This window comes from Ochotona curzoniae, unplaced genomic scaffold (genome assembly GCF_017591425.1).
Source record: "Ochotona curzoniae isolate NIBS_2020 unplaced genomic scaffold, NIBS_Ocur_1.0 scaffold_4506, whole genome shotgun sequence".
NCBI lineage: Eukaryota > Metazoa > Chordata > Mammalia > Lagomorpha > Ochotonidae > Ochotona > Ochotona curzoniae.
In genome coordinates this window covers 22,422,402-22,437,820 of record NW_024467119.1, presented here as the reverse complement: position 1 = coordinate 22,437,820, position 15,419 = coordinate 22,422,402, and the positions used below count along the sequence as shown (strand labels likewise).

At 40.7% G+C, this 15,419-nt stretch overlaps 1 protein-coding gene across 7 annotated transcripts in view; it reads right to left on the bottom strand.

The window, feature by feature from the left end:
* The window catches only part of BMP2K (BMP2 inducible kinase), a 121,934-nt gene that overhangs the window by 23,823 nt on the left and 82,692 nt on the right, over window positions 1-15,419 (bottom strand). For all 7 annotated transcript variants that reach the window (XM_040967495.1, XM_040967496.1, XM_040967498.1 and 4 more), the window contains 4 exons: window positions 8,298-8,491; window positions 7,356-7,454; window positions 6,609-6,778; window positions 1,067-1,224 (listed from right to left, as the gene is read on the bottom strand). In XM_040967495.1, the coding sequence (XP_040823429.1) occupies window positions 1,067-1,224; window positions 6,609-6,778; window positions 7,356-7,454; window positions 8,298-8,491 (621 nt within the window). The remainder of the gene's footprint in view (window positions 1-1,066; window positions 1,225-6,608; window positions 6,779-7,355; window positions 7,455-8,297; window positions 8,492-15,419) is intronic.

The window sequence follows — 15,419 nt, the reverse complement described above, 5'->3', positions numbered from 1 at the left end:
AAATTGGTTTTAATGAAGTTAACAAACTTTTATTAATGGCTCAGAACTCATTTTTATACCTAAATTACCAATTTAATTCTTTCATAATCATATAACCAGTATATAAATACAAATTTAAATCCCAAATAACTATTCTTACATTCATTCAGATCATTTAAAAACTTTACACAAAACAGATACCAATTTGAAACAAAGCATTTCAAGTGCAAAATGTTCTCCTGAGACCGATCAACTAAATGAAACAGAAGCTTCGAACCATAAACTGGGGACTAGTAAGACTTTTTCATACGCAAAAAAGGTGAAGATACATACACGCAAACTCTTAAAATCCTGAAAATTATCAACATTCTCCACAAGGGAGCTTTTTATTCCTATTTTGTAACTTACAAAAAGGAACAATTCTAAAACCATATATGGTGAGACCTGACATATTTATATGTGCGCTCTCTCTCTCTCTCTCTCTATATATATATATATATATGTCTGTGCACATACCTTCATAATAAGTAGGTTAAGAAAAGGCAATTATTTTGAGTAAAAACATTGAGATATTGGATTTAAAGTTGGAAAGAATTTATTTAATTTTTGCCATATCAGGAAACAAAGCAGCCCTTTTATGTCACCACTCACTAAAGGGCATCACAATCACGAAGCACGAACAGAATGAAGGAGCCCATGTTTTCGTAGACATTTTCCAAGGGCATCTCAGTCACAGCTTCGAAATTATTAGTAAGGCAAGACACTAACATCTCACTTTTTTATGTGAGCATTAATTTCCCACATTTTGGCAATGCTCTTAATTTAACCTTCATAGATAGAAGCAATATTTTAGTTATCAGCCTACTTTAAGAAATGCTGGATTAAATAGCTACTACCAAGCAAATGGTTTCTAATGCACATAACATCATCTGATACATTTATGAAAGATGATGGCCTGAATTTTGCCCTCATATGCACAAAAAGAATTCTCTATACATCACCTCAAAACAGTCTTTGGCCTTGCAAAATAAGTATATATACTTGTTATGTTACTGTGAAGCAAAATAAGCCTTCAAGTGTCCCTTACTTGATCTCAGAAGGTCAAATTCTCTGTCCAATAGCTCCTCTTCTGTTAACTTGGAAAAATTATCTTCTCCAAAAGGATTCCACCCTGACATATCTGGTGGGTTACTGACATTCTTCTGATTTGTAAAACTGGCGACTGCCTCCTTATCAGCAACTGATCTGTCATAACAGAGAAAAGACAAAAAAAAAAAAAGAACATTAGAATGAAAAGTACAGTGCCTTAGTTCACGTGGTATAAACGCTTAAGCAACTGTATTAGTTTATAATGGGATACACAGCAGGACACACTAGTACCATAATCCATCACAAACACTAGCTGTGAACCCTGGGTAAATTCCTTAACCTCCCTTTGTCTGTTTCCTCACCTGTGAAGAAGGAATGACAATAACTGCCTCACAAATGATTTTCCACATATAAGGCAAAAGAACAATGTGAGATGGAAAGTCAGCATGCAACATAAACAACATATTTTTATCACAGTAAACAAGTCTTAAAGTAAAATCAATTACCCTATCAAATAGCAACATCCCAATATCAACCACCAAATACTGCACAGTGACCAAATACCCTGGTTACCTTCAGAACTCACAATAATCTTCCTTCTGATATATTCTCTGTATATAGCTACCAACAAATTACTTGTATTGTTCTATGAACGAGCCGGTGTTAAATGAGGTAGTTTGTATTATAAGTAGTACATGATGTACAAAGCAGCTATAGTCTGAAGCATAAAACCACTGGATTCTAGGCAAGTTGTCTATTGCTTCTTGGCTTTTAAAGTAAATCTAGAGATTTTTTTTTTTTACCCATCATTCTGCTATTCAAGTTTATCCTGAAATTATAGGTATGGACAATGGCAGAAAGTCCAGCATCCTATTGTCAAGATATACTAAACAGTTTCATTGGGAGCTCATCTTTGACTTGGGAGTAGAGATGCATACTGCGTTGTTTCTTCACTCTCGGTATGACAGTCACTATTACACAGCTCCTCTGGGTGATTATGCGTACATGCATGCTTACATCTACATCTTTTGATCTTGTATTTTGCATGAAAGTTGCCTTATATCAGGGATAAAATATGATATTTGTCCTTCTGTGATTGGCTTATTTCACTGAGCATAATGTTCTCTAGCTGGGACCATTTTGTTGCAAATGGTAGAATTCTATCCTTTTCAAGGGCTGAGTAGTACTCCACAAAGTAAAGATAACTGAATGCCTCTCCCTCAACCCAGCCTATAAATACAACCTAGGAATGAGGCATAATAACATCACTATTAAGTTCCAGAGCCTATCCAACATTGATTGTGAAGGGAGTGTCTCAATTACGCAAGCCTTGACTCATCCATTAAATTCACCTTCTCATTGGCAGTTCACTGTTATTGCCACTATACAGGTTTTAGAAGGGATCAAACGTCCACAGAATTTCTTAGTCCGATACGCCCCAATATACCTGAGCCAAGAATAGGATGTTTAAATATTTACTGAAGTCCAAGAGTCTAAGAAAATTCACATAAAAATTTGCCTACAGGTAGATAGACTTCCTGAGTAAACAGAACTTAAACACCTTATAAGAAATGAAATTCCACTTTTCACATGCTGAGAAGGTTTTAACTGCCAAGAACTAAGCCAGCTCCCTGTGACACAATTCCACCTCTCATTTCAAGACTATCTTTACAGACTTTGAGTTGTCAAACCACAGATTAAAAAGGGCAAACTGAAAGAGTCGGGCATTCATACTCCAATCTGCCACCAACCTCTTGCAGAAACTTCTCATCCCCTATCCAACTCACCCTACTCCCACTCCTGGGATGAATTCACGGATTCTTTTTAAAAAGTTGTATTCTACTGGGCACCATTTAAACAAGAATGAAAATTACGTGTGTGAGTTCTTTGACATTATTCATTTCAAGGGGTGAAATATTTCCACTCCGTATCATTTGCCTACCTAACAATTTTTGCTCTACCCACACAGAATTTATTTCTTTAAGTAAAGCAATATATTTTAAGCAATAAGATCAATAAAACTGTGAAAACACTGGTAGTCAGGGTGAGCACTGTGGTACAGGTTACATAATCACTTGGGGACTTGTATTCTCTACAGGGGTGTTTATCTTGAGTCCTGGCTACTCTTTCTGATCCAACTTCGTGTAAACTCACACCCTCATAGACACCAGTGCTTTGGCCCTTCCTCGCCATCCAGTGGGAGCCCTGGGAAGTCCCTGGGCCCTGGCTGCACCCTGCAGCCCCAACAACTCTGGACGGAGGGGGAAAATGACTCTCACATGCTCATGTATTCGCATACACTCTCTCCCCTCCTCTTTTCTCCCTCTCCCCTCATCACATTTTCCCTCCCTCTCATTTTCATTCTGTTGCTCTGCTCTGCCTTTCAAACAAATAAACTTGAAAATGTATAAGTAATAATCTTAGTAATGATTCTTCTGATGATAAGATGGAAGGATTTCCCACAAAAATGGAATATTCTGCTCAATATTGTTTAGGTTAGCATACCACATACAGGTAAGGCTATCTTATTCATTAAATAGTTTGTTTCAATGCTAACTAGCATTAAAAACATCAAGTAAATCTAGTGTATATAGTTTGAAAGTACAAAATATTTGAAACCATCTCTGGCACAGCACATACACTTAAGTATACCTCATATTTTTAAAGACTATCAATTTCTGAAAGCAAAGTTGTGTTTCTGATAATGAAGTGATGAGTAGGGAATCCCTTATGAGAGAATTCAGGTTAGTGTTCCATAGCAAATGCACTATCTATAGACATTTTTGGAAATTTATTTGAAAGGTAGAGAGAAAGAAAGGTAGAGACAAACAGATTTCCCATCTACTGGATGACTCCCCAAATAACTGCAATGGCAGAAGGTAGGCCAGTTGAAGCCAGATGCTTCTTCAGTCTTCCACATGGGTATAGGGACCTAAGTACTTAGGACATCTCTTGCTGCTTTCTCCTGCTTTCCCAGGTACATTACCAATCTGCTCGATTGGAAGTAGCACGGCTGGGATTGAACCAGTGTCCATATGGGATGTCAGCATCACAGGCAACAGCTTTGTCTGCTACTCCACAGCCCTAGTCCCACAATATCTAGATTTCTAACTTATCATAAAGAAAGTTGGATATTCAAAGATCTGAGGCAAACAAGCATGCACAGTATTGATGCATTCTCATGTGAATTTCTATCTTTCAATATTTAGCGACATTATTCATGAAATTGTAGGACTGTTAAATACCTATTTTCTTCCTAATTTCAGTGACTACTAAATTTTCTTTAATTGGATCATCAATGAATCATCTTTCATGTTCTGCGATGGATAGCTTTAAGACTTGCCTTATTCTACTATGGTGAAGCTATGTTACTGCAGAATAGGGAAGATGAAGCAGGAAAGGGGCGATGGTCTAAAGGACAGAAACATTTACACATAAGATCATGGGATGTCAGCAACTCAGAACTTCCTGCAGGAACTCTGCTCCAGTCTCACTCGGTGCCTCAATAGTACTTCATTATTACTATGATACCTACTTAATATTCTACTCACATTGCATAGAGTAACTTCTGTAACAATTTTAAAAGAGCTCTGTAGACAAATATTAGTGCTTTTGGCTAAATCAGTTGAAGATGAAAACCGGAGTTAAATGTTTGTGTCTAAGTGTATAAGGCATATTTGAGTAGGTGTTAGGAAACCATGGCATTCTTGGAAAGAGGGGTTATCACACTGGCTAGAATAAACATCTCCTTTCCTTTCCCAATTATCCATTAAAATGTCTACTCTTCCAAGTTACTTATCATTAGTGTAAAAACTGAAGAGTAACTCTGTATTTTATTTCAATAATAATCAAAATAACTGTAGTCTCCTGTATGTATAAATGATCTTACCTCTCAGAATTGTCCTCCTGAATACAGAGTGGATGATCAATTATACCAACTCATGAGTTTTAAGCAAAAGGAACGGGTACCTTGTCTGGGAGACCTGGACTGAATTCCTGGCCATTGCAGATATTTGAGGAATAATGCCATAAATTGTGCTCTAATGCACTCTCTTTCTGCTCCATAAATAAAATTATTTTAAAAACAATTATTATCTTACACACTTTCATTAGATCAGAAATCTATCTGTACCTTAGGCAGATAGTTGTGTCTAGTATGACTGGGTGTGCAATACTCTGAAGCTTTGTCTAGTCTTGCCATAAGATCTTTTTTACAGAACGGTTCATTCACAGTGAAAGCCTGTCTCCTTACAAGTATATTTCTAGTTAGTGCAACAGTCTCACAGATACAGTAAACTAAACAATACTGAGCAGACTTATTAATTAGTACAATCTGTTTCTTATCACTGAGGAACTTGTCTTCAGATATGCCTTCTTCAGACTTGGAGATTATTACTTACATTTCATAGTGGCTCTAATTTATTAAAAATCTGTACTACTGTGTGTTCATTTACTATTTATTATAATGCTATTAATTGACTAAGGAAAAAAAATGCTATGTGATCAAATTTAAAACACATGGCTAGAGCAGCCATAAGACAGCAGGCAAATGCTGATCTGGACCTTTAAGTCTGTTCTTGACTTAGACAAACTTTTCATCATTCATATATCCAAGTCCTCCCTCCCCTAAGCTGCTCCACTCCACACCCCCCCCTCATGCACACAAGCACACACACACTCTTGTTTGCAGAAGTTCTGTAGCAAAAAGCACAGTTCAAACCTCTTCTGTGAAGCAGAGTATAACTAGGCTACTGATGTTGCTGCTTCTCATATCCAAATGGTCTCAGCTAAAACCAATATTTCAAATCTTTAGTCTTACATGACAACTTCAGTGTTACAGAACCCAAAGTCTAACAGCTACCACCTTTGCCATATATAAACACCTTGGTGGGTATTCATAGTAACCTAATCACAGCATTCTAAAGCACTTACAACATCACATTTAAGCTTCAGAAAATTGATATCAAACATCGTTAATTATTTGCATAAGAATTATCCATGAAAAAGAATTCATAACTCTGCTATTCAAAAATGTGAATACCAAAGGCTTTCTCAACTATCCTATGGTAACAGTCAGTTTGGAATATCATACAATCTTTAAAAATAACCAAATTTTATGTCTGAAAGTTTTGCAATTGTTTAAGGCAAATTATTCAACCTTTATGACTTAGACAAATCATTTTAAAGTAATACCTGATATGTAGACAAAGTAAAGTTTGTCTACAAAGATTATTTTAGGCCACAAATGAAACTTGTTAGGGTTTCTTTCTCACTTAAATGCAAAGAATTAAAATATATAACCTGGTAATTCATTTAGCCATATATATTACTGGATTTAGTTAAGCTTTATTGAAAAGCAGAGGTTACTAGAACTGATGAGAATGGGGAAAAGAACAGAGATGCAAAGCGACTAGGGAGAGGACAAAGGCAGTTTCAAAGAGAAATGATTCAAATTCACTCAAAAGTTAGTTAATAACTCCATTCAGCACTTGCGTCCACTTCCACGCTGTCATCTTTGCAGTCACTGGAAAAATACTTGCCTATTGGCACTATGAGAGGAGTCCATTGCGGTTCCAACCTGAGCTGGATGTGAGGAAGGGTAGGTCACTAAGGCTGGTGAGAACTCTTGAGGAGAGGTAAGATACTCAGGTGATGCCTGTTGCTGAGCCAGCATCTGCTGCTGCAAGAAAGCCTGCTGATACTGCTGCACCTGAAACAAGACATGACATCAAACGAAACATTGCCAAGCCGCAGAGGAACTGACAGCACCACATCTATCTGCCAAATTACTTCCTTTTCCCATTAATGACAAAATCAGAAACAATTTATATTTAAAATAGCAGCTCTGTTACCACAAGTCTACACTGAGGAAATAAGTGTATTCAAAGAGCTCAGCTTCAAAACTCTTCCTTTAAATATTTTAACAGATGGAGATAAGAGCACACTCACTAATATGGTGGTAGCTATTGAAACACATCTATTCTCTGAAGTAAATTATTTTTCAGTTGGATTTCACTTTTCATTTAAAAAATTTGGCTAAATGAGGGAGACACATAACAAAATTTACAGGCCATCACTCCTTCTACTACAGAGGTATGTGATCAGTCACAAAAGGCCATATTCAGGTACTACCATTCAGCACAATTTAAGGCTCTTCGTGAAATACTGCCTTTGGTAAAATACTTGCCTATTACGTAATGTGAACCAAATTAAAATGAACAGATGGGAATACTGAAGTATGAATTCCACTATTATAATGTACACACAAAGAAACATCTCACACTTACCATTGCAGGATACTGTGATGCTGAAGACTGTGGCTGATAGACTGAATGCATCAAAAACTGTTGTTGAAGCATCTGCTGCTGCTGCACTGCATGTTGATACTACAAGTCAAGAAAAACCAATCCAATCACTATGACTCTAGGACATCATTAGAGTTCATCCTCCAATCTAAAGCAATCTGTGATTATACCTTTATATGTGTGTTAAAAGTATTAAAAAAAAAAAAAACTTAGGAGAGCTATAACTAAAGCCATATTCAGCACACTTCAAGAAGGCATAAGAGAAAGGTAACTCTCTTAGCTGATGCAGATCTCTAAAGTGACTTCTGACCAGAACCAGGTATGGTAACTTCCCACTCTTTTCTAGCTCCCCCTCAATGGCCTCCTTGATCATACCATGGTACCTCTTACAGCCTGCTCTCTGGGTCTATCCACCAAAACTACAGGAGGTGACTGCAGTTCAACTTAAAATAGCTTAAACAAAATTACAAATGGTCTGACAATGCAACAGACAGAAGAGACCTTCAGTTTATTTTATTCCTATACTCCTGACAATTCTAAATATCTTTCTTCACCCATAAAGATTTTTTATAAAAAAAAAAAAATGAACAAAAATCAAGTGCAATATCACTTCTGAGAAGCCTAATGCCACCTTGCTAATAATATCATTATTAGTTTGTGAACTCAAAACACAACCTCAAATACAATACTTGCAATCAACTGCAATGTCCATTCATTTTACAGGCCATGAAGCAGCCTATTTTAACAGTGTACTTGTTAAGCATCTCTCCAAAGGAAGAACAAATTATGCTCCATAATAATTAGCAAACTTGAGAAAATATTTACTACACCCAGAATGTGGGGAGGGAGCCATCTTATGACATTCAATCCCTACATAAACTTCACACCACAATCTCTTCTTGTGAAGCATGACAAAGGCATTACCTGCTGCATGTAGGCGTCCTGAAGTAGCTGATGGTGCTGTTGCTGCTGGTGAGGATGGCGAGGCTGTAAATGGAGCTGCTGTAATCTCCAATCTCCCTGTTGCAGTTGCTGAAGGACTCTGTGCTGCTGAGGCGGCTGCTGAGGCGGCTGCTGAGGCGGGCCCTGGCCTAGCAAAACCTCAGTTCTCGGTGTTCCTACAATTAGTTTCCAAAAATGTCTCTTAACACACCAAACAGTTCAACAAAGTGACTAGACTTCAGATAATTATTTCAACAATCATCAAACTAAGGTGCACATGCACTTAAAGAAATTTTTATGTCATTCTAAATTCTTAGGACACTTATGTCTTCTACAACCCTGGACAAATTAACATTGTAGAAAAACTTCCTGTTTCATGCTCTGTTCTATACTCAGCTATATTATATACACAGCTGTTTGCCAATGTGACATTTCTCAAGCTACAATGCTAGCTCCCACCTACTGAAACTTTATTAGCCTTAAAGTTTAGCTAACAAATGCCATTCATTGAATGGTTTTATTGTTTATACATTTCGTTCTGTATTGTACATGTTTATAATGGCATGGTCATTTCTAAACCAGGTTTCCTTCAGCCTTACTCTTTAGTTACCGCCGTAATGTAACACATGTTTAATAAGTGAATACTGTAATACATCAATTAACATCATTGCCTAAATGGACATTTAGAATCCAATGTTATTTTATCTAATATAAAATTCACTTTTTAAGACATTATTTTACTCTAAGGTCAACTATGTCAGCCAATGGATATTGCAAGGGCTCTGTCATCATTGGATCAGCGAGATCGGTATTTCAGAACTACTGAAACCACTTGGGCAAAACCCTTGGAGCATGCATATCTTGGGTTGATATCGGGTGGCCATTTCCCATCCCCGGGCACTGGGGCGACTGGGAGGCTGGATATGGCTTTGTCCTTTATCCCCTCCCCAGATATAGGAAAAAGAAATAGAAAATTGGGAAACAATGATCACATCCACTTTTCCCTAAGCCTTGATTCTTCCCACCCTGATTAACTATGTTAACATCGTCTAATTTAAAAAAAAAAAAAGACATTATTTTATTTGAAGGGTAGAGATACACAGAGGGTGAGACAGAGTGAGATATGCCATCCACTGGTTCGTTCTCGAGATGCTGCAATGCCTGGGACTAGGAGAGCCAGGAATTTCACCCAGGTTTCCCACATGGGTGGCAGGGAACCAAGCACTTGAGCCATCTTATTAATTGTTTTCTCAGGCACACTACCAGGAGATGGACTGGAAGTGGAGTAGCCAGGGCTAATAGCAATACCCATATGGCATTACAGCACAGTGGCCTGCAGTTTATCATATTACTCACAATGCCAGCACCTAAAATACAATTCTTCTATTATGCACCATGGGGCAGGCATTACAGCACAGCAGTTTAAGTCACTACTTAAGGCACAAGCATTCCACTCTGCACTTTGTGAGTCCCAGCTACGCCACTGCCAATTTCACTTCCTACTGATGTGTCTGGGAAGCAGTAGATGATGGCATAAGTACTTGGTTTTCCTCCACGCATATGGGAGCCCTGAGTGGGATTTCTGGCTCTTGGCTTAACTGTGGCTTAGCCCTGGCAGTTGTAGACATCTGAGGAGTGAATCAGAAGACAGGACCTCTCTTTGTGTGTCCACCACTACCTCCCTTATTTCTGTCACTGTCCCTCCCTCCCTCCCTTCCTTCATTCTCCTTCTTTCTTTTTATGATTTATTTTTATTGGAAAGACAGATAAACAGAGAGAAGGAGAGACAGAGAGGAAGGTCTTCCATCTGATGGTTCACTCCCCAAGCAGCCGCAACAGTTGGAGCTGAGCCAATCCGAAGCCAGGAGCCAGTAGCTCTTCCAGGTCTCCCACATAGGTGCAGGGTCCCAAGGCTTTGGGCCGTCCTCAACTGCTTTCCCGGGCCTCAAGAAGGGAGCAGGATGGGAAGTGTGGCTGCTGAGATTAGAATCGTGGCCCATATGAGATCCCAGCACATTCAAGGCAAGGACTTTAACTACTACACTATCACACCGGGCCCTGTCACTGTCTTTCAGATAACTAACAGATACAAAGAGAGACATGTATTTTCTACAAAGATAGATGGTGGGCATGTATAATATTTGAGCAGGTATTAGGGTCACTAAAAAACTCAACAAAAGTGGTATAACTGATTTTAAAAGGGGGAAAAAAGGGATACACGTAAGAATAAGGAGGGCCAGTGTAGTAGAGCGGGTTAAGGCCATGTCACAGTGCCCACATGAGGACTGGTTTCCACTACGGGTGCTCTGCTTTTTATCCAGCTCTCTGCTAAGAGAAAGTAACAGAAAATGTGCCCAAGTAATTAGACCCTGCCATCCACATGGAAGACCTGGATGGAATTTCGGGCTCCTGGCTGCCAGGTCCCAGCTGGTGGGGCCACTGAGTAAGTGAACCAATGAATGGTAGACGATCTCTCCCTCTCTTCTTTTCCCTCTCTACCTAACTCTAAGTCTACCATTCAAGTAAATCTTTACATTCAAAAAAAAATGTATATGAAAGACCGGGAAGATGCACACTAAACTGCTAGGTGACAGTTAATTCAAAGGAACAGAAGACATTAAAAAGATATGCATATTGGAGGATGGGCATATAATTTTTTCAACTTAAGCTGGTGGCCTGTAATAAAAAGAACAGGACATGATGCCCTGATATTAGGAGAAGGCCTGCCACTCACAGCTAGGTCTGACTGTACTTTTGGTGAACAATTTCATAGAGCACCAATCTCAGATAAGACCATTCTGATTGCCTTGAGTCAATTCTATAAGCATGTTTAAACAGACAGGATTGTAATCAGTGTCCAAACCCCAAAAATGATCTAGCATCTCCATGCCCTGCCTGCCTCACACGCCTGGAGCCTCCAGGCTCCCTCCTGAAGTTAAGATTCAAATACCTGGTCTTGCCATGCCGTTACTCCTATCAGCATCAGGCACAGAGCAAGGCCCAACTTTCGTAAGCCTCCCTCAAATTACTCAAGCCCAAATCCTTTCACAGCCTTTTCAAACATCACTGAACTGAGACAAACCAAAAGACCTTCCACCTCCCCGCAGTCTGGGAATGACAAACATAATATAGTCAACCACCAGTATAGTTCCTGATGGTCTTTGGTTGGGATGCACTGGTACAAGAATATTCTAAGAATCCCCAACCCCCACAAAAATTAGGAAAAAGAGAAACTAATACCAAATATTTACTTAGATATAATACACTCTGAAAGTAGCTATTATTCTCATTACAGACAAAAGAAAATTGAGATTAAGATACTATACAATGAGAAATAAGCACAAATGATTTAAAATTCCATTACATCCTCTTTTCCACAAAATACCTTTCCAACTGGCATCCGACACCCACATGCATAACGCAACAATATGCCAAATAAAATAGACATTATCTTCCCTGATCACATGCTTTAGTAGCCAACAGTTAGCAACTTATAAATGTATATGAACTATCCGGCACTACATTAAGTAAACACTTACCCCTCCCAACAAGCTTATAAGAGAGCGACTGGCAGTTTTATACAACATATCAACAAAAATTGAAAGAAATTTTATCAAGTCAGATTCATGAGTTTCTATGTGGGCTCTTAACAATTCAAGCATCCTAAATGAAAGCATTTTTATATTAAAGAATGAAAGATATATCACAAAATAAAGTTCAAATAAAAATTTTCTTGACGTTGATATTTATATTCCCAGATCCTCAAAGAGACTGAAGTTTCCTAACATTAAAAAATACTACTCTGGATATACCCACTCCCCCAGATACAGGAAGAAGAAAACAAAATGTCTTAAAAAATACATATGGAATCTGTGCTCTATATATTAATAAAAATTTTAAAAGAAAAAGGTACTACTTTGGGAAAATTTAATTACTATACTGTGTGATAATATTCGAGATTATTTTGTTAATCTTAATGTTTTCATCTTAATTAGCTTTTGACAGATTCATTATGAGTTGTAAATAAAAATCAAAGAACACAATGATATGCCATTCCTTCTTCCTTCCTGTTCCCTCTCCCACACTCCTCCCCCTCTCCTTCTTTTGTCTTTTTTTGTTTCTTAAAGATTTATTTATTTTATTTGCAAGGTAGAGTTATAGAAAGAAAGGAACAGAGAGAGATCTTTCATCTGCTCTAGTTTAACAAGAAAATAGACAATAAACTAAACAATAAGTGAATGGGGAAATAATGAGCATTTCACCCATATACAGTAAATTTTAAAGTAACCATAGGTAAAGGATGAAGGCAGCTTGGGCAGGACTAGGCCTCGGCACCCACCAGCAAAAGTTGAGGGTGGGACAGGCTGCAGCATCTGATGGCAAGTGCGGAGTCCCAGGCCGGGCCATAACAGGCTTGACTGGAGCACCAACAGCACAAGCAAGATCCGGGTTGGGAGCCCATCTGGTAGGGGGAATTAGGAGACTCCCCTACTAGGTTGTGGTTTACACTGCTGAACGTATAAGCCAGGCATGAGGGCAGACCAAACTGAATATAGCTGTAATACCAGTCAGCATCCTTGTGGGGTGGGTCCAGGAGTAAATCTGCCTGGGTTAGGTCCCAGCACCTGCCAGAACCAGAGCCAGAGTAGGTATGGGAAAGGCTGGGCTAGCTGGCAGCACCTACCTGCTCACATGAGAGCCAGGTGTGGGGGTGGACAAGGAGGGGCTGGGTATAACCCCCACTGGTGAGAGCTGCAATGGGTATGAGCCAATTTGGGCAAAGCTGTAGAACCTGCTAGTGAACGCCAGAACTGGGAACCAGCCTGGTCAGGCTGGACTGCAGTAACTGCCACAACACATGAGATTTGGGAGCTGGGCATAGTCCCAGTGGGGGAATATGGGGAATCCCAGGTTAGGCCATAAGTTCACGCTGATGAACACAAGAGCCAAGGCCGGGGACAACCTAGGCCAGGCTAGGCTACAGTACCTATCCACATACATGGGGGTTGGGTCTGGTGATGGTCCAGGCTAAACTAGTCTATAGCATCTGCTGGCAGGTATAACAGCCAGGAAATGGAGCAGGCCAGGTGAGGCCAGGCTGGGTCGCAACACCTGCTAGTTTACATGAGTTCCAGGATAGGGGCTGTTTGGCCTGGAATAGGCCATAGCACCTATCAGAATAATCTGGGTTTGGGAGAAGGCTGACAGAGACAGGTTGCTCACTCATTGGCAAATGATAAAGCACAGCAGGCCATGCCAGACTGGGCCGTAGCACTCACCAGCATGCAAAAGAACTAGGGCTAGGGCAGAGCCTGGTAGGGGAACATCAGGGACTTCCCTGCCAGGCCACTGCTTCCACTGAGAAGCATGAGAGCAGGGACTAGGAGTGGATTGGGGGTGGACAGGACTGCAACACTTATCAGCCCATATGTGAGCTAGGTTTGGGGGAAGGGTCCAATATCCACGGGCATATGCAAGAGCGAGAATAAGTTCAGGTCAGCTGGGCTTTGCTGCAACATTAGCTGGCAAGTGCCCAAACTGGGTATAAGTCATTTTAGCGTGGACCACAGTACCCCTGGCAGGTGCAAGATCTGGGACTGCACAAGGACCTAGTAGGGGACCTATGGGCACAAATTTGCTGAGCTGTGGCTCCCCACTGGTGAGCTGGGCAGGACAAGGCAACAGTATTCATCAGCATACTCATGGGCTAGGTCTGGGGGTGAGTTGGGCTTAGCTCAGCTGTAGTACCCAAGGATGTGTACAAGAGCCAGTTGGGATGTGGGGCAGGCTGGACTACACTGCTGTAAATGCTAGTGCCCACACAGGAACCAGGGTTGGAAATTGTTGAGGGTCACCCCAATTAGGCTGCAGTTCCCACTGGTGTGCGTGAAGGTTGGATTCATGCCAGGCTAGGTTCGGCTAGGCCACAGCACCCATCAGTTTGCATGGGAGTTCGGGCTGGGGGCAGAAGTGACCAGAACTGTATTCACCGGTAAGTGTGTGGGTTGCAGCAGGTCATGGACTGAACTAGATCCCACACTAACTGGTGCACACAAGAGTGAGGCAGGTCTGGGGTCACCCTTGGTGAGGTTTCTTGGGGCACTCTCTAACTAGATTGTTGAACTCAAACTCTGCCCATAGGAAAAAAAATCACAGGCTATGTGGCCAGACCTTAGAATTAATGTATTGGGACTGAGCCTTCTCAGTTGCTGATGTTTGCTAGGAGAACCGAATGCTCAAATGCACATGGGGTATATGAAACTCAGCTCAACTAAGCCAGCAGAGGATGTTGAGTGCTTTGGCAGAGGATGAAAAGCAGAACAGGCTGTACAATTCTCCTGGTCAAGCTTTGCAGCAAGTGTCTGAGAGGTTAGAGGCACTAAGGCAGACTTTGTAAACCAATGAACTTTGTTTTCTCAACACTGGTACAACAAAACCAACAACTATCAAGTCAGATCCTCAGAAAATTCTTTCCCAAATCAGGGTTCTAAGATGACATCAAATAACCATCCCCTATCCCAGAGGATGATTAACTTGGCAACAAGGAGTGGCTTTCCCTGACCCCTGCCGATACAGGAGAAAAAGAAAAAAGTTGGCAACATTCGTCCCACCCCCACTTCCTATGTGAACCATCCCTCCCTAATTACTGGTCCACATGGGCACAGATCCTTCTCAACTATGTAAACAACATTAAAAATAATGTAACATAACAAAATTAAAAAGTAACCACAGGTCATTTAAAATTACAGTAGTGGTGGATCTCAGGACGGGGCGTCTCATGCCTGGATCCCGGACAGCCGCCATGTGCATGTGGTGAGCTGTTTGCCGGGCCTGCTGGGTTCCAGGGGCTGCTTCCTTCGGGGTGAGTAGAAGGAGGGGGGAGGCCTCTGGGACTGGGCAGGTCCGGGACCCACCCGCCGCCCTCATTGTGCGGTGAATGGGATTTGGGAGGGGCGCGACCTTGGGCCTGGGTTATTTAAACCTCCAGCAGCCTCCCAGCAGCTGGTGGGTCTCAGGATGGGGCGTCTCATGCCTGGATCCCGGACAGCCACCATGTGCACATGGTGAGCTGTTCCCCCGGTAGCCAGTGCACCATTTGGTGCC